This window comes from Nesoenas mayeri (assembly GCF_963082525.1).
Source record: "Nesoenas mayeri genome assembly, chromosome: 2".
Lineage (NCBI taxonomy): Eukaryota > Metazoa > Chordata > Aves > Columbiformes > Columbidae > Nesoenas > Nesoenas mayeri.
In genome coordinates, this window is record NC_137543.1 from 730337 (window position 1) to 753193 (window position 22857).

At 66.0% G+C, this 22857-nt stretch overlaps 1 protein-coding gene across 1 annotated transcript; it reads right to left on the minus strand.

Annotated features, from left to right (window-relative positions):
- Positions 1-206: 206 nt before the first annotated feature.
- SHARPIN (SHANK associated RH domain interactor) lies at positions 207-22562 on the minus strand. The gene is made up of 14 exons (XM_080340617.1): positions 22287-22562; positions 19950-20124; positions 17986-18096; positions 16870-17011; positions 15780-15870; positions 15422-15695; positions 14100-14221; positions 12115-12288; positions 5327-5487; positions 4351-4462; positions 2808-2987; positions 2637-2735; positions 2417-2560; positions 207-446 (listed from the first exon to the last, which is right to left on the minus strand). The coding sequence occupies exons 1-14, from the start codon at positions 22500-22502 to the stop codon at positions 366-368; spliced, it is 2082 nt and encodes a 693-aa protein (XP_080196743.1). The 5' UTR covers positions 22503-22562; the 3' UTR covers positions 207-365.
- Between the last annotated feature and the right edge of the window lie 295 nt (positions 22563-22857).

Consider the following 22857-nt stretch of genomic DNA (forward strand, 5'->3'; position numbering starts at 1 on the left):
TTCATTAACAGGCTGATCCCCATCGCCCCCATCTCGGGGGTGAATCACTGTGGGTACAGGCTGATCCCCATCACCCCATCTCGGGGGGGTGAATCAGGGCCCCCCAGCTGTGGGTACATTACCAGGCTGATCCCCATCGCCCCCAGGTGGGGGTGAATGAGGCCCCCCAGGCGCAGCCGTGGCGCCCAGCCGGCTTTATTGGCACTGCAGCGGGGTCTGCGCTGCCGGCCCGGGCTCCACAGCACCCCCGAGCCCCCCGCCTGTCCCGGCCCCGCCGGGGGCCTGTCCCGGCCCCCCGTGTCCGTCTGTCCGTCCGTCCGTCCGTCCGTCCCCGAGGCGCGTGGGGACGCGCGGTCCCCGCGGGGTCAGTGGCAGTTCTGGCAGCGCGGGTGGCACCTCTGCCCGTTGACGTTGCAGCGGCAGCCGCCGCTGGTGTCCCCGGGGCCCTGGGGGACACGGGTCAAGGTCAAGGGCAGAGCCCATGGGGGGGCACGGGAGCGCGGGGCGGGGAGCAGCGGCACTGTGGGGAGGGGGCTCCTGCGTCACCCCCTCGCTGACCCCGGCTGCCCAGCGCTGTCCCTTGGCACCCAGGGACAGGGGTTCCCTGGTGTCCTCCCCCGTGCCCCCACACCAGCTGTGCAGATGGGGGTCCCTGTGTCCCCCTGGTGTCCTCCCCCGTGCCCCCACACCAGCTGTGCAGATGGGGGTCCCTGTGTCCCCCTGGTGTCCTCCCCAGTGCCCCCACACCAGCTGTGCAGATGGGGGTCCCTGTGTCCCCCTGGTGTCCTCCCCAGTGCCCCCACACCAGCTGTGCAGATGGGGGGTCCCTGTGTCCCCCTGGTGTCCTCCCCAGTGCCTCCACACCAGCTGTGCAGATGGGGGTCCCTGTGTCCCCCTGGTGTCCTCCCCAGTGCCTCCACACCAGCTGTGCAGATGGGGGTCCCTGTGTCCCCCTGGTGTCCTCCCCAGTGCCCCCACACCAGCTGTGCAGATGGGGGGTCCCTGTGTCCCCCTGGTGTCCTCCCCAGTGCCCCCCACACCAGTTGTGCAGATGGGGGTCCCTGTGTCCCCCTGGTGTCCTCCCCCGTGCCCCCACACCAGCTGTGCAGATGGGGGGTCCCTGTGTCCCCCTGGTGTCCTCCCCCGTGCCTCCACACCAGCTGTGCAGATGGGGGGTCCCCGTGTCCCCCTGGTGTCCTCCCCAGTGCCCCCACACCAGCTGTGCAGATGGGGGGTCCCCGTGTCCCCCTGGTGTCCTCCCCAGTGCCCCCCACACCAGCTGTGCAGATGGGGGGTCCCCGTGTCCCCCTGGTGTCCTCCCCAGTGCCCCCCACACCAGCTGTGCAGATGGGGGTCCCCGTGTCCCCCTGGTGTCCTCCCCAGTGCCCCCCACACCAGCTGTGCAGATGGGGGGTCCCCGTGTCCCCCTGGTGTCCTCCCCAGTGCCCCCACACCAGCTGTGCAGATGGGGGGTCCCCGTGTCCCCCTGGTGTCCTCCCCAGTGCCCCCACACCAGCTGTGCAGATGGGGGGTCCCTGTGTCCCCCTGGTGTCCTCCCCAGTGCCCCCACACCAGCTGTGCAGATGGGGGGTCCCTGTGTCCCCCCGTCCCGCTCACTGCGGGTCCCCAGCATAGGCTCTTTGTCACCAAGGGACAGGGGGTCCCTGTGTGTGTCCCCTGTTCACCCTTGGTCCCCCAGGGTGGTCCCTTTGTCACCCAGCTGTGAGGATGGGGGTGTCCCTGTGTCCCCACGTCCCACTCACCCTGGGTCTCCAGCACAGTCCCTTGGTCACCCAGGGATGGGGGTGTCTCCATGTCCCCCTCACTGACCCCAGGTCCCCAGTGCTGTCCCTTGGTCACCCAGCTGTGGGAAGGGGGTGTCCCCGTGTCCCCCCTGCGGTCCCTTGGTCACCCAGCTGTGGGGAAGGGGGTGTCCCTGTGTCCCCCCTGCGGTCCCTTGGTCACCCAGCTGTGGGAAGGGGGTGTCCCCGGGTCCCCCCTGCGGTCCCTTGGTCACCCAGCTGTGGGAAGGGGGTGTCCCTGGGTCCCCAGTGCTGTCCCTTGGTCACCCAGCTGTGGAAGGGGGTGTCCCCGTGTCCCCCCTGTGTTCCCTTGGTCACCCAGCTGTGGGAAGGGGGTGTCCCCGGGTCCCCCCTGCTGTCCCTTGGTCACCCAGCTGTGGAAGGGGGTGTCCCCGTGTCCCCCCTGTGTTCCCTTGGTCACCCAGCTGTGGGAAGGGGGTGTCCCCGGGTCCCCCCTGCTGTCCCTTGGTCACCCAGCTGTGGAAGGGGGTGTCCCCGTGTCCCACCGTGTTCCCTTGGTCACCCAGCTGTGGGAAGGGGGTGTCCCCGTGTCCCCCCGTGTTCCCTTGGTCACCCAGCTGTGGGAAGGGGGTGTCCCCGTGTCCCCCGCTCACCCCGGGTCCCCAGCGCGGTCCCTTGGTCACCCAGCAGATCTCGGTCTGGCACACGGTGCAGCGGATCCAGTCGCATCCATCCTTCTTCTGCACCACGATGCGGCAGGTGGGGCAGTGCATGGCCTCCCCGAGCTGCACCAGCGTCTAGGGGGGCACAGGGGACCGTGAGTGACACGGGGACCCTCCGCATCCCCCCCCGCCCCGCCGGGCCCCCCCGGACCTGCAGCATGTCGTTGGTTTGCCGGGCGGCCGCGTCGTTGTGCGCCCGCAGCCGCAGGTCGTCCTGGTACTGGCGGCAGTCCTGCCCCTCGTGGATGGCCTGGGGTGCGGGACGCAGCGCTCAGCACCGCGGCGCCGCGGGGCGCGGGGGACGCGGGGGCGCGGGGGTCACCTTGCAGAGCAGGCAGTTGAGCGCCTGGCAGATGGGGCAGCGGAACTCGTTGACCGAGTCCTCGTAGATGCACCAGCCGCGGCAGTCGGGGCTGCGGCAGTGGAAGCTGTTGCGGCTGCGGCGCTCGGCCAGCGCGGGGCTGCGCTCCAGGAACCGCCGGTACTCCTCCGCCGACACCAGCTGCGGGGCCGCGCCGTCGGGAACTGGCACCGCGGCACAGGCACCGCGGCCCTGGGACCCCCGGCACGGGACACCCCAGCCCTGGGACCCCCAACATGGGACACCCCAGTCCTGGGACACCCCAGCCCCGGGACCCCCGAGACGGGACACCCCAGCCCTGGGACCCCCAAGACGGGACACCGCAGCCCTGGGACCCCTGACATGGGACACCCCAGCCCTGGGACCCCTGACATGGGACACCCCAGCCCTGGGACCCCCAAGACGGGACACCGCAGCCCTGGGAACCCCAACATGGGACACCCCAGCCCTGGGACCCCTGGCACGGGACACCCTAGCCCTGGGACCCCCAACATGGGACACCCCAGCCCTGGGACCCCCGAGACGGGACATCCCAGCCCTGGGACCCCTGACATGGGACACCCGCAGCCCTGGGACCCCCGACATGGGACACCACAGCCCTGGGACCCCTGACACTGGACACCCTAGCCCTGGGACCCCCGACACAGGACACCACAGCCCTGGGACCCCCGACACGGGACACCACAGCCCTGGGACACCAAAGCCCTGGGACCCTCGGCACAGGACACTGCAGCCCTGGGACCCCCGCCACAGGACACCCACAGCCTTGGGAACCCCCGCCATGGGACACCCCAGCCCTGGGACCTCTGTGCCACCAGCACTGAGTGGGGACACCCACCACCCACAGCCCTGGGACCCCAGACTGCTGGGGGGACACTCACCCCAACCCTGGGGACCCTGTATCACTGTCACTGAGTGGGAACACCCACCCCAGCCATGGGACCCCCGTGTCTCCAGCACTGAGTGGGGACACTCATGTCACCAGCACTGGGTGGGGATACCCCCCCCCCCAACCATGGGACCACCGTGTCCCCAGCACTGAGTGGGGACACCCATGCCAGCCTTGGGGACCCCTGTGTCACCGTCACTGAATGGGGACACCCATGCCAGCCATGGGACCCCCGTGTCACCAGCACTGGGTGGGGACACTCACCCCAACCCTGGGGACCCCATATCACCGTCACTAAGTAGGAACACCCACCCCAGCCATGGGACCCCCGTGTCACCAGCACTAAGTGGGGACACCCACGCCAGCCATGGGGACCCCTGTGTCACCGTCACTAAATGGGGACACTCACCCCAGCCCTGGGACTCCCGTGTCCCCAGCACTGAGTGGGGACCCTCGCTGCCTGTGCCCCCCAGAACCCCCACGCCACTGGCATGATCTTGTGCCACCCACAGCCCCAGGACCCCCCGTGTCACCACACCAAGCGGGGACCCCGCTGCCCACAGCCCAGGGGACGCCCTGGGACCCCCGCATGGGGCTGGGCCCCCCGGGACTCACGGCGCGGATCTCCCGCTCCTGGAGGTGGCTGCCGCAGGCGTAGGTGTCATCGCGGAAGGGACAGGCCACCACCGGCTCCTCGCTGTAGTTGATCACCTGCCGCAGGCACTCCCTGCGCAACGGGACCGTCACCGCGGGGGGGTCTTGGGGACAGGGTGGGCTTGGGACGGTCACCATGATGGTGGGGGCTCAGGGGTGGTCACCGTGAGGGATGGGGGGGTCTCAGGGCTGGTAACGGTGACGGTGCAGGGGGACCTTGGGGCTGGAGGGGTCTTGGGGCTGTCACCGTGACAATGGGGGGGTCCCAGGGCTGCTCACCATGAAGGCTCGGGGGGGTCTTGGGGCTGGTCACTGGAAGCGCTGGGGGGGGCTCAGGGCTGGGGGGCTCTCAGGACTGGTCACCACAAGGCTGGGAGGGTCCTGGGGCCAGTCATGTGATGTGGGGGGTCCTGGGGCCAGTCATGGGATGTGGGGGGGTCCGGGGCCAGTCATGGGATGTGCGGGGGTCCAGGGGCCAGTCATGGGATGTGGGGGTCCTGGGGCTGGGGTCCATGACAGTGGGGGCCTCAGGGAAGGCCACTGGGAGGGCTGGGGGATGTTGGGGCCAGTCACCATTTGGGGGGTGGGGGGCCGGGGTCACTCATGAGATGTTGGGGGTCTTGGGGCCAGTCATTGTGAAGGTTGGGGAGGGGTCTTGGAGCCAGTCACGCGATTGGTGGGGGGGTCACAGGGCTGGTCAGTGTGTGGGTTGGGGGGTCCTGGGGCTGGACGGTGGGAGGGTTCGGGGGGGTCAGAGGCAGGTCGGGGGTCCCGGGGCCAGTCAGTGTGCGGGTTGGGGGGTCCTGGGGCTGGACAGTGGGAGGGTTGGGGGGGCCAGGAGTGGGTCGGGGGTCCTGGGGCCGGTCAGTGTGCGGGTTGGGGGGTCCTGGGGCCAGTCAGCAGGAAGGTCGGGGGTCCCGGGGGGTCCCGGGGGTACCTGCAGAAGTTGTGCAGACAGTCCCGCAGCAGCACCCCCGCGCCGGGGGGCACGTGCTGGTAGCAGATGCGACACTCCAGCCCCTCGGGGTTGGGGACCAGCCCCTCGTCCTCCAGCCGCAGCAGCTGCTGGAAGTTCTGCTGCCGCTCGGCCTCCAGCGCCTGCGGGGACAGCGCCCACAGCCCCCTGAGCCAGGCCTAACCCCCTAGGCCAGGCTCAACCCCCCCAAGCCGGGCCTAACCCCCTAGGCCAGGCTCAACCCCCCCAAGCTGGGCCTAGCCCCCTAGGCCAGGCTCAACCCCCCCAAGCCGGGCCTAACCCCCTAGGCCAGGCTCAACCCCCCCAAGCCGGGCCTAACCCCCTAGGCCAGGCTCAACCCCCCCAAGCCAGGCCTAACCCCCTAGGCCAGGCTCAACCCCCCCAAGCTGGGCCTAGCCCCCTAGGCCAGGCTCAACCCCCCCCAGCCGGGCCTAACCCCCTAGGCCAGGCTCAACCCCCCCAAGCTGGGCCTAACCCCCTAGGCCAGGCTCAACCCCCCCAAGCTGGGCCTAGCCCCCTAGGCCAGGCTCAACCCCCCCAAGCTGGGGCTAACCCCCTAGGCCGGGCTCAACCCCCCCTCCAAGCTGGGCCTAACCCCCTAGGCTGGGCTCAACCTCCCCCCAGGCTGGGCTCAACCTCCCCCCAAGCTGGGCCTAACCCCCTAGGCCGAGCTCAACCTCCCCCAAGCTGGGCCTAACCCCCTAGGCCGGGCTCAACCTCCCCCCAGGCTGGGCCTAACCCCCTAGGCCGAGCTCAACCTCCCCCAAGCTGGGCCTAACCCCCTAGGCTGGGCTCAACCTCCCCCCAGGCTGGGCTCAACCTCCCCCCAGGCTGGGCTCAACCTCCCCCCAGGCTGGGTCTAACCCCCTAGGCCAGGCTCAACCCCCCCAAGCTGGGCCTAGCCCACTAGGCCGGGCTCAACCACTCCAAGCTGGGCCTAGCCCACTAGGCCGAGCTCAACCTCCCCAAGCTGGGCCTAGCCCCCTAGGCCAAGCTCAACCTCCCCCCAGGCTAGGCTCAACCTCCCTAAGCTGGGCCTAACCCCCTAGGCCAAGCTCAACCTCCCCCAAGCTGGGCCTAACCCCCTAGGCTGGGCTCAACCCCCTCCAAGCTGGACCTAACCCCCTAGGCTGGGCTCAACCCCCCCCAAGATGGGCCTAATCCCCTAATCCCTTGAGCCTTGCTCAACCACCCAGGCCAGGCTTAAGCCCTCAAACAGAGGTCCCGCCCCCCAAGCTGGGCTCAACACCCCCAAGCCAGGCTGAACCCCACCCGAGCTGAGTTCAACCCACTCCAAGCTGGGCTCAACCCCCCCCTCCAGCCAGGTTGAACCCCCAAAAGCCAGGCTTAACACCCCCAGGCCGGGCTTAAGTCCTCAAACTGGTCTCAACCCTCCAGGCCAGGCTTAAACTGTCAAACTGGGCTCAACACCCCCAAGCCAAGCTCAACTCCCTCCTAGCTGGGCTCGACTCCAAAAGCCAGTTTTAACACCCCTAGGCTGGGCTCAAACCCCCCGGCTGGGATTACCCCTGACAAACTGGGCTTAAACCCTGCAGACTGGGCTCAACACGCCCAGGCCAGGCTCAACTCCCCCAGGCTGGGATCAAGCCCTCAAACAGCACTCAAGCCCCCCAAGCCAGGATTAAGCCCCCAAATGAGGCTCAACCGCCCTGAGCTGGTGTCCACCCCCAAAAGCCAGGCTTAACACCTCCAGGCTGGGCTTAGCCCCTCTCAAACTGGGATTAAGCCCCCCAGGCCAGGCCCCCACATCTCCACGCCCCCCGGCAGCCGCCGGCACAAGAAGATGGCAGAGCCGCGCTGGTGGGATAAGGCTTTAATTGGGGGGAGGTCCCATGTGGCACCCCCCATGGCATTGCCAGGCACCCAGCAGACGCTTAGGGGGCACAGTCCCCCCCACAAGGCCCAACCCGGGGGTCCCGTCCCTCCCCCAGGGATCTGGGGTCCCGCTGTGGGGCCAGATCTCCAGTGCAAAGTGCGACACAGAATAACCAACCTGCCCCCCCCGAGACCCCCACGTCTCAGAGACCCTGAGCATGGGCCCCCTAAGCCTGACCGACCCCCAAGTACAGCCCCCCTACATCTCAGAGACCTCCGAGTACAGCCCCCCTTGAGCCTGAGACCCCCAAGTACAGCCCCCCCAAGCCTCAGAGACCGCAAGTCTCAGAGACCCCAAAGTACAGGGCTCCAAGTCTCAGAGACCCCCAAGCATGGCCCCCCAAGCCTGACCCCCAAACCTCAGAGATCCCTGAGCCTCAGAGACCCCCAAGCATGGCCCCCCAAGCCTGACCCCCAAACCTCAGAGATCCCTGAGCCTCAGAGACCCCCAAGCATGGCCCCCCAAGCCTGACCCCCAAACCTCAGAGACCCCCAAGTAAGGTCCCCATTGAGCCTGAGAGACCCCCAAACCTCTGAGACCCCTGAGCACAGCTCCCCAAGCCTCAGAGACCCCCCCCCAAACCTCAGAGACCCCCAAGCACAGCCCCGCGAGCCTGAGACCCCGAGGATGCCCCCCCAAGCTTCAGAGACCCCCAAGTACAGCCCCCCCCAGCCTCAGAGACTCCTGAGCACAGTCCCTCTTGAGACTGAGACTCCCAAGGCTCAGAGTCCCCCAAGTACAGCCCCCAAGGCTCAGAGACCCCCAAGTACGGCCCCCCAAGGCTCAGAGACCCCCAAGTACAGCCCCCAAGGCTCAGAGCCCCCCAAGTACGGACTCCCAAGGCTCAGAGTCCCCCAAGTACAGCCCCCAAGGCTCAGAGACCCCCAAGTACGGCCCCCCAAGGCTCAGAGACCCCCAAGTACGGCCCCCCAAGGCTCAGCTTCTGCAGCACATCCCCACAGCAGCTCTCAGTGTGGGGGGGCCCGGCAGCAGCTTCTGGGTGCACATGGGGGGTCCCTCAGGGACACTGGGGGGACATGGAGAGGTCCTGGTGGGCACTGTGGGACCATAGGGGACGATGGGGGGTCCTGGGGGACACTGGGCCCGGCCAGAGGGGGGTGTAGCAGAGCTGGGGGGCAGCAGAGCTGGGGGGCAGCAGAGCCGGGGGGGGCAGCAGAGCCGGGGGGCCGTGCCGATGTCACCCCGCGCCCCCGGGGCGCAGCGCGGCCGAGCCGTCCTCTCGCCGTCCCTGCAAGCGGCGGGTCCGGCGCGGAGAGAAGAGAGAAGGTCGGTCAGTGGGGGGGCCGGAGGGACCCCCCGATCCCTGCGTGGGCCTGGGGGTGCCAGCAGCCCCCCCATTGCTGGGAAATGGCGTCTGGAAAGCGCAGCCCGGTGGCTCCTGGGCTCAGTGTCACACGGCACGGGGAGGGACACGGCACCTGTGCACCGAGACAAAGGACCTGCCCACGGTGGGGACACATCCTGCCAAGGGACGGGGACACCGGGCCCTGCCGTGCCAGTGTCCTCCAGCCAAGGATGCGGTGCTCAGGATGTGACAGCCCTGCCTGTCCCCAGGGCGCAGGGACATGGTGCTCACTCATGCTGTGACAGCCCTGCCTGTCCCCAGGGTGCAGGGACATGGTGCTCACTCATGCTGTGACAGCCCTGCCTGTCCCCAGGGTGCAGGGACATGGTGCTCACTCATGCTGTGACACCCCTGCCTGTCCCCAGGGTGCAGGGACATGGTGCTCACTCGTGCTGTGACAGCCCTGCCTGTCCCCAGGGTGCAGGGACATGGTGCTCAGGATGTGACAGCCCTGCCTGTCCCCAGGGTGCAGGGACATGGTGCTCACTCGTGCTGTGACAGCCCTGCCTGTCCCCAGGGTGCAGGGACATGGTGCTCAGGATGTGACAGCCCTGCCTGTCCCCAGGGCGCAGGGACATGGTGCTCACTCATGCTGTGACAGCCCTGCCTGTCCCCAGGGTGCAGGGACATGGTGCTCAGGATGTGACAGCCCTGCCTGTCCCCAGGGCGCAGGGACATGGTGCTCACTCATGCTGTGACACCCCTGCCTGTCCCCAGGGTGCAGGGACATGGTGCTCACTCGTGCTGTGACAGCCCTGCCTGTCCCCAGGGTGCAGGGACATGGTGCTCAGGATGTGACAGCCCTGCCTGTCCCCAGGGCGCAGGGACATGGTGCTCACTCGTGCTGTGACAGCTCTGCATGTTGTCAGTGACACAGTGCTCATGCTGTGACACCGCTGCATGTCCCCAGGGGGCAGGGACATGGTGCCCACAATGGGACATCCCTGCCTGAACCCAGGGACACGCTGTTCAGGATGTGACACCCCTGCCTGTCTCGAGGGCACAGGGACACGCTGCTCACACTGTGACACCCCCGTCCATCCCCAGGGACACGGTGTTCATGCTGTGACACCCCTGTCTGTCCCCAGGGACACTGTGCTCACCCTGTGACACCCCTGTCCATCCCCAGGGACACGGTGTTCATGCTGTGACACCCCCGTCCATCCCCAGGGACACGCTGCTCACGCTGTGACACCCCTGTCCATCCCCAGGGACACGCTGCTCACGCTGTGACACCCCTGTCCATCCCCAGGGACACGCTGCTCACACTGTGACACCCCCGTCCATCCCCAGGGACACGGTGTTCATGCTGTGACACCCCTGTCTGTCCCCAGGGACACTGTGCTCACCCTGTGACACCCCTGTCCATCCCCAGGGACACGGTGTTCATGCTGTGACACCCCCGTCCATCCCCAGGGACACGCTGCTCACGCTGTGACACCCCTGTCCATCCCCAGGGACACGCTGCTCACACTGTGACATCCGTGTCCATCCCCAGGGACACTGTGCTCACCCTGTGACACCCCTGTCCATCCCCAGGGACACGCTGCTCACGCTGTGACACCCCCGTCCATCCCCAGGGACACTGTGCTCACACTGTGACACCCCTGTCCATCCCCAGGGACACGCTGCTCACGCTGTGACACCCCTGTCCATCCCCAGGGACACGCTGCTCACGCTGTGACACCCCTGTCTGTCCCCAGGGACACGCTGCTCACACTGTGACACCCCTGTCCATCCCCAGGGACACGGTGCTCACCCTGTGACACCCCTGTCCATCCCCAGGGACACGCTGCTCACGCTGTGACACCCCTGTCCATCCCCAGGGACACTGTGCTCACGCTGTGACACCCCTGTCCATCCCCAGGGACACGCTGCTCACGCTGTGACACCCCTGTCCATCCCCAGGGACACGGTGCTCACGCTGTGACACCCCTGTCCATCCCCAGGGACACGCTGCTCACACTGTGACACCCCCGTCCATCCCCAGGGACACGCTGCTCACGCTGTGACACCCCCGTCCATCCCCAGGGACACTCTGCTCACGCTGTGACACCCCCGTCCATCCCCAGGGACACGCTGCTCACGCTGTGACACCCCTGTCCATCCCCAGGGACACGCTGCTCACGCTGTGACACCCCTGTCCATCCCCAGGGACACGCTGCTCACACTGTGACACCCCTGTCCATCCCCAGGGACACGCTGCTCACGCTGTGACACCCCTGTCCATCCCCAGGGACACGCTGCTCACACTGTGACACCCCTGTCCCCCCATCAGGGACACGCTGCTCACCCTGTGACACCCCCGTCCATCCCCAGGGACACGGTGCTCACACTGTGACACCCCTGTCTGTCCCCAGGGACACGGTGCTCACACTGTGACACCCCTGTCCATCCCCAGGGACACGCTGCTCACGCTGTGACACCCCTGTCCATCCCCATCAGGGACACGCTGCTCACACTGTGACACCCCTGTCCATCCCCAGGGACACGCTGCTCACGCTGTGACACCCCCGTCCATCCCCAGGGACACGCTGCTCACGCTGTGACACCCCTGTCCAACCCCAGGGACACGGTGCTCACGCTGTGACACCCCCGTCCATCCCCAGGGACACGCTGCTCACACTGCGACACCCCCGTCCATCCCCAGGGACACGCTGCTCACGCTGTGACACCTCCGTCCATCCCCAGGGACACGGTGCTCACGCTGTGACACCCCCGTCCATCCCCAGGGACACGGTGCTCACCCTGTGACACCCCCGTCCATCCCCAGGGACACGCTGCTCACGCTGTGACACCCCTGTCCATCCCCAGGGACACGGTGCTCACACTGTGACACCCCCGTCCATCCCCAGGGACACGCTGCTCACGCTGTGACACCCCTGTCCATCCCCATCAGGGACACGCTGCTCACACTGTGACACCCCTGTCCATCCCCAGGGACATGCTGCTCACGCTGTGACACCCCCGTCAGTCCCCAGGGACACAGTGCCCATGCTGTGACACCCCTGTCCATCCCCAGGGACACGCTGCTCACACTGTGACACCCCCGTCCATCCCCAGGGACACGGTGCTCACGCTGTGACACCCCCGTCCATCCCCAGGGACACTCTGCTCACGCTGTGACACCCCTGTCCCCCCATCAGGGACACGCTGCTCACGCTGTGACACCCCTGTCCATCCCCAGGGACACGCTGCTCACACTGTGACACCCCTGTCCATCCCCAGGGACACGCTGCTCACACTGTGACACCCCTGTCCCCCCATCAGGGACACTGTGCTCATGCTGTGACACCCCTGCCTGTCCCCACGGCGCAGTGACAGACACCAGCTGCCCCTCACCGCAGCGAGAAGCGGGTGCAGCGCCCCCGTGTCACCCCTCGGTGTCCCCGCCCGTCCCCCCAGCGCAGGATCCGCGCGCCCCAGACCCCCCAGGCCCCCGTCCCCGCGTCTGTCCCCAAGCAGGGGACGCGGGGACGCCGGTACCTGCTGGTACTGCCGGATCCCCTCCTGCTCCTGCTGCATGCGCCAGAGCTCCGACTCGTCGGGCTGGTGGCCACCGGGCACCACGTAGTCGCTGGGTCGGTCGGCGCTGCACATCTCGCAGCCGGGGCGCGTGGGCTTGTTGATGAAGGTGCACTGGGGACACGACCAGCCCGCCTGGGGACACCGGGGGACACACAACAGGGGGTCACCAACACGGACACGACTCGACATCGCGCCACCCAGGTTCTCCTTAAAGAAGAGACGTGGAAGCGCGTTGTTCCTGGTGGGGACACACCGGAGGCCGTGGGTTTGTGCCGCAGTTAATTAGGGACTAATTGGGACGACCTCAAAACCAGAATGGTGGCACCGAGGACCTGGGTGGCACTTTGAGAGGCGTTTGGGATAAACTCGACCATCGTGTCGTCACATTTGGGACAAACTCGACCACGGTGTCGCCACAACTGGGACCAACTCGACCACGGTGTCGCCACAACTGGGACCAACTCGACCACGGTGTCGCCACATCTGGGAAAACTCGACCACGGTGTCACCACATCTGGGACCAACTCGACCATGGTGTCGCCACAACTGGGACCAACTCGACCATGGTGTCACCACATCTGGGAAAACTCTACCATGGTGTCACCACATCTGGGACAAACTCAATCACCATCTGGTTGCATTTGGGACAAACTCGATGATCGTGTCACCGCGTTTGGGACAAATTCGTGTCACCGCGTGACCGTGTCCGTGCAGGCGCAGGGAACAGCGAGCGTTTCCATTTGTTTTAATATAAAAAGCTGATTAAAACCTGCAAACTCGTTAACCGGTGTGTTAATTGGTACTTGTGCGACACACTGAAATAGCGGCTGGGAAATTGGGTCCATCGTTTGGGACGGGACATGGTGGGAGCGCCCGCTGTCCCCAGCACCCCCGCATGGGGACGGGGTGACGCCACAGGGTGGGGACATTGTGGGGGACAGGGGGTGGGGACACTGGGGGGGACAGGGGGTGGGGGGACACTGGGCATGATGGGGGTGGACACTGGGGGGGGATGGAGTGGGGTGAAAACACCATGGGGGACAGAGGGGTGGGGACACCGTGGGGGACATAGTGGGAAGGACAGACTGGGGGGACACCGTGGGGGACAGAGGGGTGGGGACACTGTGGGGGGACACCATGGGGGACAGAGGGGTGGGGACACCATGGGGGACACAGTGGGAGGGACAGACTGGGGGGACACCATGTGGGACAGAGGGGTGGGGACACTGTGGGGGGACACCGTGGGTGGACAGAGGGGTGGGGACACCGTGGGGGACATAGTGGGAGGGACAGACTGATGGACACCGTGGGGGACAGAGGGGTGGAGACACCGTGGGGGGACACCATGGGGGACAGAGGGATGAGGACAGACTGGGGGGACACCGTGGGGGACAGAGGGATGAGGACAGACTGGGGGGACACCGTGGGGGACAGAGGGATGGGGACACCGTGGGGGGACACCGGGGTGGGGACACCGTGGGGGGACATAGTGGGAGGGACAGACTGATGGACACCGTGGGGGACAGAGGGGTGGGGACACTGTGGGGGATAGAGTGGGAGGGACAGACTGGGGGGACACTATGGGGGACAGAGGGGAGAGGACACCATGGGGGACATAGTGGGAGGGACAGACTGGGGGGACACTGTGGGGGACAGAGGGGTGGGGACATCGTGGGGGGACATCATGGGGAACAGAGGGATGGGGACAGACTGGGGGGACACCATGGGGGGACAGAGGGGGAGGGACATACTGGGGGTCACCATGGGGGACAGAGGGGTGGGGATACCATGGGGGGACACTGTGGGGGACAGAGGGGTGAGGACACTGTGGGAGACAGAGGGGTGGGGACACCATGGGGGACAGAGGGGTGGGGACAGTGCGCAGGGGGACACTGTGGGGGGACACTGTTGGTGACAGGGCGGGGGGACACTGGGACACGCACCGGCACGGGCGAGGGCAGGCTGGGCACTGGGGGGGCGCTGAACAGGTCCCCGAGCCGCAGCGAGTCCAGGTGCTGGCTGATGTCCCCGGTGTCCCACCTCCTGCTGGCCTCACTCCCCTGCCCTGCGGTGACACCGCGAGGGGACATCAGCGCCAGCCCCCGGTGACGCGGCAGTGCCAGCGATCGTGGTGCAGGACTCTGAGATGTGACAGGGGATGCACTGGGGGGGACCATCCTGAGAGCCCCCAGGACCCCCACAGCCACCTCCAAACCCTGGGACACCCCCAACACCAGGGACACCCCAACCCCAGGGACACCCCCAACCCCAGGGCACCTCCATCACCAAGGGACATCCCCAACACCAGGGGACACCCCCAACACCAGGGACACCTCCAAACCTGGGGACACCCCCAAACCCAGGGACACCCCCAACCCCTGGGGACACCCCGACCCAACAATGTCCCCCAAACCCAGGGACATCCCAACCCTGGGGACGCCCCCAAACCCGGGGACACCTCCAAACTAATAACATTCCCCAAACCCGGGGACACCCCAACCCCAGGGACACCCCCAAACCCTGGGGACACCCCAACCCAACAATGTCCCCCAAACCCGGGGACACCCCAACCCTGGGGACACCCCCAAACTAATTACATTCCCCAAACCCGGGGACACCCCAACCCCAGGGACACCACAACCCAACAATGTCCCCCAAACCCAGGGACACCCCAAACCCAGGGGACATCCCCAAACCAACAACATCCCCCAAACCCAGGGACACCCCAACCCTGGGGACACCCCCAAACCCTGGGGACACCCCAACCCAACAATGTCCCCCAAATCCGGGGACACCCCAACCCTGGGGACACCTCAAACACCAGGGACACCCCCAAACCCTGGGGAAACCCCAACCCAACAATGTCCCCCAAACCCAGGGACACCCCAACCCTGGGGACACCCCCAAAACCAAGGACACCTCCAAACCTAGGGATACCCCCAAACCCGAGGACACGCCCAAACCCTGGGGGAACCCCAACCCAACAATGTCCCCCAAACCCAGGTACACCCCCAAACCTGGGGACACCCCCAAACCCTGGGGGAACCCCAACCCAACAATATCCCCCAAACCCAGGGACACCCTCAAACCCAAGGATACTCCCAACCCCGGGGACACCCCAAACCCGGGGACACTCCAGGCCAGGCTCAAGCTGCTCTGGGTGCAATGTCCCCAAGGCTGGCCGGGGTGTCCTTGAGCGGTCCCTCCCAACCCAACCACTCAGTCACCCCACAGCTCCCCGTCCCCCCACTGCCGCGCCCCCGACCTTTTTTTGGGGAGACGCTGGGCAGGGTGTTGTATTTCCGGCGCTCCCCACTGCCGTCGTTGGGCGGGGAGGTGGCGCTGAGCATCACCCGCGCCTGGTCCTCCTCGTAGCGCTGCTCGGTGAGCTCGGCCGCGCTGGCCGACAGCAGGTACAGGTACGCGGTGTCGCCGTCGCGGCGCACGCCGTAGGACGAGACGGTGCGGTCGTCCACGCACAGGCACTGCCCGATGATCCAGCGCTGCACCAGCGGGTGGAAGCCGTAATCGCGGAACACCTGCGGCAGGGGCAGAGGCTGCGGGTGAGCCGGCGGCGGCCGCGGGGCCGGCGCGGCACCGGGAGAGGTGTTGCCGGGCCGTACCTGCTCCTTGAGCTCGGCGATGGTGCTGTGGGCGCGGATGCGGAGCGTGATGCTGGCCGACGACGTGGCGTCCTCCACGCCGACCGCCATGCTGGAAACGGGAGGGACGCCTGAGGGGGGTGGGGACGGCGGCGCCCCAAACCTTGCGGTAGCGCATATGCGGAACCGTTGACCCCAGATTGGTGCTTAGATATTGTCAATAAAATAACGCGATATAACTCAATAACGATGATATAACTCCATATAACCAACTCCATGTGACTCCATGTAACTCCATGTAACTCCATATAACCAACTCCATGTGACTCCATGTAACTCCATGTAACTCCATATAACCAACTGCATGTAACTCCCTCCATGTAACTCCCTCCATGTAACTCCCTCCATGTAACTCCCTCCATGTAACTCCGTGTAACCAACTGCAGGTAACTCACTCCCTGTGTCTCCGTGTAATCCACTGCAAATAACTCACTCCATGTGACTCCGTGTAACCCACTGCATGTAACTCACTCCATACAACTCCATGTAACCCACTGCATGTAACTCACTCCATACAACTCCACGTAACCCACTGCATGGAACTCACTCCATACAACTCCACGTAACCCACTGCACATAACTCACTCCATACAACTCCACGTAACCCACTGCACATAACTCACTCCATACAACCCCATACACTCAACAATATTTCCTTTGCTTTAAATCTGGTGCTTCCCAACTCCTGGAGCCTCTCAGAACCATTTCCAGGCGATTTGTGCCATTTCCAGGGTATCTGTACTGTTACCAGGACATTTTTTTGCCATTTCCAGGCCATTATTTGTGCCAATTCCAGATGATTTTTGTGCCATCTCCGGGCAGCTATTGGTGCCACTTGCAGGAGGTGATTTGTGCCCCTTGCAGGAGATGGTTTGTGCCCCTCGCAGGAGATGGTCTGTGCCCCTCGCAGGGTCAGCACCGGGGCTGGGCTAACAGCTGGACCCAAGCGAAGCGTTCGATGGTTCCCGGAGCAGCTCAGGCTCAGCAGCTGCGCTCCCGGGGTGACATCCGGCACCAGAGCTGCTGTCCCCATCCCCGGGGCAGCCCTCACCTGATCTCGTCGCTGGGGTACATGTCCTCCCTCCAGAGGATGCGCAGCGTGGCCAGCTGCCGCGCCAGCGCCACTGCGCACCGCGCCGCCGCCTCCTCGTCACCGTTCTCGATGGCCTGGGCCAGGCGCAGGGCCAGCTCCTCTGTGGGACAAAGAGGGACGACCGTCAAACCGGGGCATGGCCACCACGGCCACTGGAGAGTGCTGAGACCGCGTCTGCCACGGCCGCGCACCCAAAGGCAGCAGTTTTGGGTGGGTTTGGCACAGGAGCGGCACTGGTGATGGCTCGGCAGCTGTGACACAGCCCAGACACGCAGGGACATTTCTGGGGACACCGGGAGCTGAGAACTGTCCCCCTGCACAGCTGGGCTGAGGGGACACTGCAGGGACACACAGAGCCCTGGGGGAGCAGCTGTCCCACCCGACTCGGGGGGTCACGGTGGCCAAGAGGCCACCAGCGTCCTGGCTGGGGTGACCAGCGGGACCAGCGCAGTGACGGTCCCTGTGCTGGGACCTGGGGGGCAAAGCTGAACCCTGGGGGCAGCTCTGGGCCCCTCACGCCAAGAAACCCTTGAGGTGCTGGAGCGAGTGCAGAGAAGGGAGCGGAGCTGGTGAGGGGCTGGAGCACAATGTGATGGAGACTGAGGGACCTGGGGGTTCAGCTGGAGAACAGGAGCTGAGGGGAGACCTTCTGATCTCTGAACTGCCCGAAAGGAGCTTGGAGCCAGGGGGGTCGGGCTCTGCTCCCCAGGAACAAGCGCCAGGAGCAGAGGAAACGGCCTCAAGTTGCCCAGGGGAGGGTGAGCTTGGATGTGGGAACAATTTCTTCCCCAAAGAGCTGTGGGGCATTGAACAGGCTGCCCAGGGCAGTGCTGGAGTCACCAGCCCTGGAGGGCTGGACAGACGGACACGAGGTTCTGAGGACAGGGGGCAGTGCCGGGGTGGGTTGTGGTTGGACTTGGTGACCCTGAGGGGCTTTTCCAGCCAAACCGACTCCATGGTAACACATCTGGTTGCCCGTGACGGGCAGGGAGCCCCCGGCCCCACGGCCGTGCCCGTCCCACGCAAGGTCAGGAACTCCCGGTACCCAAAAAGCCCAGGGCCCCCCCCGAGTACCTTTCTCCGCCAGCTCCAGGGACTGAGCCGTCTCCGGATCCACGTCGGCGGCGTCAGCGCCGGCAGCCGCGGGCAGGGACGGTGCCGGCGCCGCCAGCGCGCTGTCCGAGGCTGCGGGACGGGAGGAACCGTAGAGCTGGGCGGTGCCACCCGAGCGGTGACCGTCACCCGCTGTCCCCCACACCCGCGCCACGGGGAGGAGAAGCCCCGGGTGACACAATGTCACTTGGGGTGAAGGTGACAGTGACCTGAACCCTTGTCCTGGGGCTGACGGAGGGGAGGGAGCAGGAGAGCAATGGCCAATGTCCCTGTGAAGCCTCTGGATGCCACCTCCTGTCCCCTGCGGCCAACTCTGTGCCCTGAGTCCCCTCTGTCCCCCGGGTCCCCTCTGTCCCTTGAGTCACCTCTGTCCCCGGGTCACCTCTGTCCCCTGAGGCCACCTCTGCACCCTGGGGTCCCCTCTGTCCCTTGAGTCACCTCTGTCCCCGGGTCACCTCTGTCCCCTGAGGCCACCTCTGCACCCTGGGGTCCCCTCTGTCCCTTGAGTCACCTCTGTCCCCGGGTCACCTCTGTCCCCTGAGGCCACCTCTGCACCCTGGGGTCCCCTCTGTCCCTTGAGTCACCTCTGTCCCCTGGGGTGTCCTCCTGTCCCCTGGGGCCATCTCTGCACTCCGAGTCACCTCTGTCCCTTGGGGTCTCCTCCTGTCCTCTAGGGCCACCTCTGTCCCCCATGGTCACCTCTGTCCTCTGGGGCCATCTCTGTCCCCTGGGGTCCCCTCCTGTTCCCTGGGGTCTCCTCCTGTCCTCTATGGCCATCTCTGTACCCTGGGGTCCCCTCTGTCCCTTGAGTCACCTCTGTCCCCTGGGGCCATCTCTGTCCCCTGAGTCCGCTCTGTCCCCTGGGGCCTCCTCCTGTCTCCTGGGGGCATCTCTGTCACCCGGGGTCCCCTCTGTCCCCTGAATCACCTGTGCCCCTTGGGGTCCCCTCTGTCCTTCCAGTCACCTCTGTGTCCTGGGGTCACCTCTGTCCCCTGGGTCACCTCTGTCCTCTACAGCCATCTCTGCACCTTGGGGTCCCCTCTGTCCCTTGAGCCACCTCTGTCCCCTGGGGCCATCTCTGTGTCCTGGGGTCTCCTCTGTCCTCTAGGGCCATCACTGCACCCTGGGGTCTCCTCTGTCCCCTGAGTCCCCTCTGTCCCCTGGGGGCATCTCTGTCTCTTGGGGTCCCCTCTGTCCCCTGAATCACCTGTGCCCCCTGGGGTCCCCTCTGTCCCTTCAGTCACCTCTGTCTCCTGGGGTCCCCTCTGTCCCCTGAATCAACTGTGCCCCCTGGGGTCTCCTCTGTCCCTTCAGTCACCTCTGTCCCCCAGGGTCCCCTCTGTCCTCTGAATCAACTGTGCCCCCTGGGGTCCCCTCTGTCCCTTCAGTCACCTCTGTCCCCCGGGGTCCCCTCTGTCCCCTGAATCAACTGTGCCCCCTGGGGTCCCCTCTGTCCCTTCAGTCACCTCTGTCCCTTGGGGTCCCCTCTGTCCCCTGAGTCCCCTCTGTCCCCTGGGGTCTCCTCCTGTCTCCTAGGGGCATCTCTGTACCCTGGGGTCCCCTCTGTCCCTTGAGTCACCTCTGTGTCCTGGGGTCTCCTCTGTCCCCTGGGTCACCTCTGTCCCCTAGGGCCATCTCTGCACCCTGGGGTCCCCTCTGTCCCCTGAGTCCTCTCTGTCCCCTGGGGTCTCCTCCTGTCCTCTAGGGCCATCTCTGTCCCCTGGGGCCATCTCTGCACCCTGGGGTCCCCTCTGTCCCCTGGGGTCCCCTCTGTCCCCCAGGGTCACCTCTGTCCCCCAGGGTCACCTATATCCCTTGAGTCACCTCTGTCCCCTGGGTCATCTCCTGTCCTTTAGGGCCCCTTCTGTCCTCAGGAGGCCCCACCACACCCAGGAACCCCCCAAACATCCTTGTCCAGCCCCCACCTTTCTGCACCTCGCGCAGGGAGCTGCTGAGCACCGTCCACCACTTCTGCGCCTCCCGTTCGTCCTCGAAGGTCAAGGGCAGCGGCTCGCGGGGGGCGCCGGGCACCGTCAGCTCGTGCGCCGCGGCGCCGCACACCCGGTACGAGATGTCCCGCAGGTCGTACTCGGCGACGGGCTGCGGGAACGACCGGGGGACACGTTGTGGTGGAGCCGGGGTCACAAACCCGGGACAAAGCGCCGGGGCGGTGGTGGGGTCAGAACTGGGGACACGGGGCCTTGTGCTGTGTCCTCGGGTTCTTGGGGACACGGGGCCATCCCTGTGCTCTGTCCCCAGGGTTCTTGGGGACACCCCTGTGCTCTGTCCCCGGGTTCTTGGGGACATGGGGCCATCCCTGTGCTCTGTCCCCGGGGTTCTTGGGGACACGGGGCCATCCCTGTGCTCTGTCCCTGGGGTTCTTGGGGACATGGGGCCGTCCCTGTGCTCTGTCCCCGGGGTTCTTGGGGACACGGGGCAATCTCTGTGCTCTGTCCCCGGGATACACCGAAACTCGGACTAAAACCGCACCAAACCCCGCCTAAAACCGCACCAAACTTGGACTAAAACCGCACCGAAGCCCGGCTTAAAACGCACCAAACCCCGGCTTAAAAAGCACCAAACTCGGACTAAAACTGCACTGAACCCCAGCAAAAACCGCACCGAACCCTGGTTAAAAAAGCACCGAACTGGGACTAAAGCCGCACCGAAGCCCGGCTAAAAAAACACCGAACCCCGGTTAAAAAAGCACCAAACTCGGACTAAAGCCGTACCGAAGCCCGGCTAAAGCCGCACCGAACTCGGACTAAAGCTGCACCGAAGCCCGGCTAAAAAAACACCGAACCCCGGTTAAAAAAACACCGAACTCGGACTAAAGCCATACCGAAGCCCGGCTAAAGCCGCACCGAACCGGGACTAAAGCCGCACCGAACCGAGACTAAAGCCGCACCGAAGCCCGGCTTAAGACGCACCGAAGCCCGGCTTAAGACGCACCGAAGCCCGGCTTAAGACGCACCGAAGCCCGGCTAAAAAAGCACCGAACTGGGACTAAAGCCGCACCGAAGCCCGGCTAAAAACGCACCGAACTGGGACTAAAGCCGCACCGAAGCCCGGCTGAAAACGCACCGAAGCCCGGCTGAAAACGCACCGAAGCCCGGCTGAAAACGCACCAAACCCTGGCTTAAAACCTCATCGAACCCCGGTTAAAAAAGCACTGAACTCGGACTAAAACCGCACCGAACCCCGGCAAAAACCGCACTGAAGCCCGGTTAAAAAAGCACCAAACTCGGACTAAAGCCGCCCCGAACTGGGACTAAAGCCGCACCGAACTGGGACTAAAGCCGCACCGAACTGGGACTAAAGCCGCACCGAAGCCCGGCTAAAGCCGCACCGAAGCCCGGCTAAAGCCGCACCGAACCGGGACTAAAGCCGCACCGAACCGGGACTAAAGCCGCACCGAAGCCCGGCTTAAGACGCACCGAAGCCCGGCTAAAAAAGCACCGAACTGGGACTAAAGCCGCACCGAAGCCCGGCTAAAAACGCACCGAACTGGGACTAAAGCCGCACCGAAGCCCGGCTGAAAACGCACCGAAGCCCGGCTGAAAACGCACCAAACCCTGGCTTAAAACGCACCAAACCCGGGACTAAAACCTCATCGAACCCCGGTTAAAAAAGCACTGAACTCGGACTAAAACCGCACCGAACCCCGGCAAAAACCGCACTGAAGCTCGGTTAAAAAAGCACCAAACTCGGACTAAAGCCGCCCCGAACTGGGACTAAAGCCGCCCCGAAGCCCGGCTAAAGCCGCACCGAAGCCCGGCTAAAAAAACACCGAACTCGGACTAAAGCCGTACCGAAGCCCGGCTAAAGCCGCACCGAACTGGGACTAAAGCCGCACCGAACTGGGACTAAAGCCGCACCGAACTCGGACTAAAGCTGCACCGAAGCCCGGCTAAAGCCGCACCGAACCGGGACTAAAGCCGCACCGAACCGGGACTAAAGCCGCACCGAACTCGGACTAAAGCCGCACCGAAGCCCGGCTTAAAACGCACCGAAGCCCGGCTAAAAAAGCACCGAACTGGGACTAAAGCCGCACCGAAGCCCGGCTAAAACCGCACCGAAGCCCGGCTTAAAAAGCACCAAACCCCGGCTTAAAAAGTACCAAACTCGGGACTAAAACTGCACCGAACCCCGGCAAAAACCGCACCAAACTCGGACTAAAGCCGCCCCGAACTCGGACTAAAGCCGCCCCGAAGCCCGGGTCCAAACGCCCCGCCCCCGCCCCCCGCGGCCCCCGGCCCCACCTCCCCGCCCGCCGGCTCCGGGTGCCGCAGGCCCAGGCGGAAGCGGCGCTCCCCGCCGGGGGCCGGTTGGACGCTGAGCTGCAGGCGGAGCGCGGCGTTGGCGGGGAGCGGCGGGGCGCGGGAGGCCCGCGCCAGCCCCGCCCGCACCGCCATCAGCACGGTGGGCGGCGGCGGCGCCGCGTCCGGGGCCGGGCCGGGGGCGCCGGGCAGAGCCATCGCCGCCGGGGCTTCCGCGCGGTCCGGCGGGAAACGCGTCCCCGCGCCCGAGCGTTCCGGTACCGGACGCCCCGCCCCTCGCCCCGCCCCTCGCCCCGCCCCCGAGGCCGCAACGCGCTGCGAGCCGGGTGGGGGCGCCCGCGCACAACCCCGCGGTGATTGACAGCCGCTCCCCCCGTCTTTGTCCCCGCCAGCCAATCAGGAGGCCGAGCGCTTCAGCCTGAGGGAGGGGCCTCGGGTGTGCCCCGCGGAGGGCGGGAGCGCTGCCCTGACTGACGTCCCTCTCAGCCAACCGAAGAGGAGATCCGCGGCGATTGCCAGCGCAATCCTCCAATGGGAACGCGCGGGGCTGTGA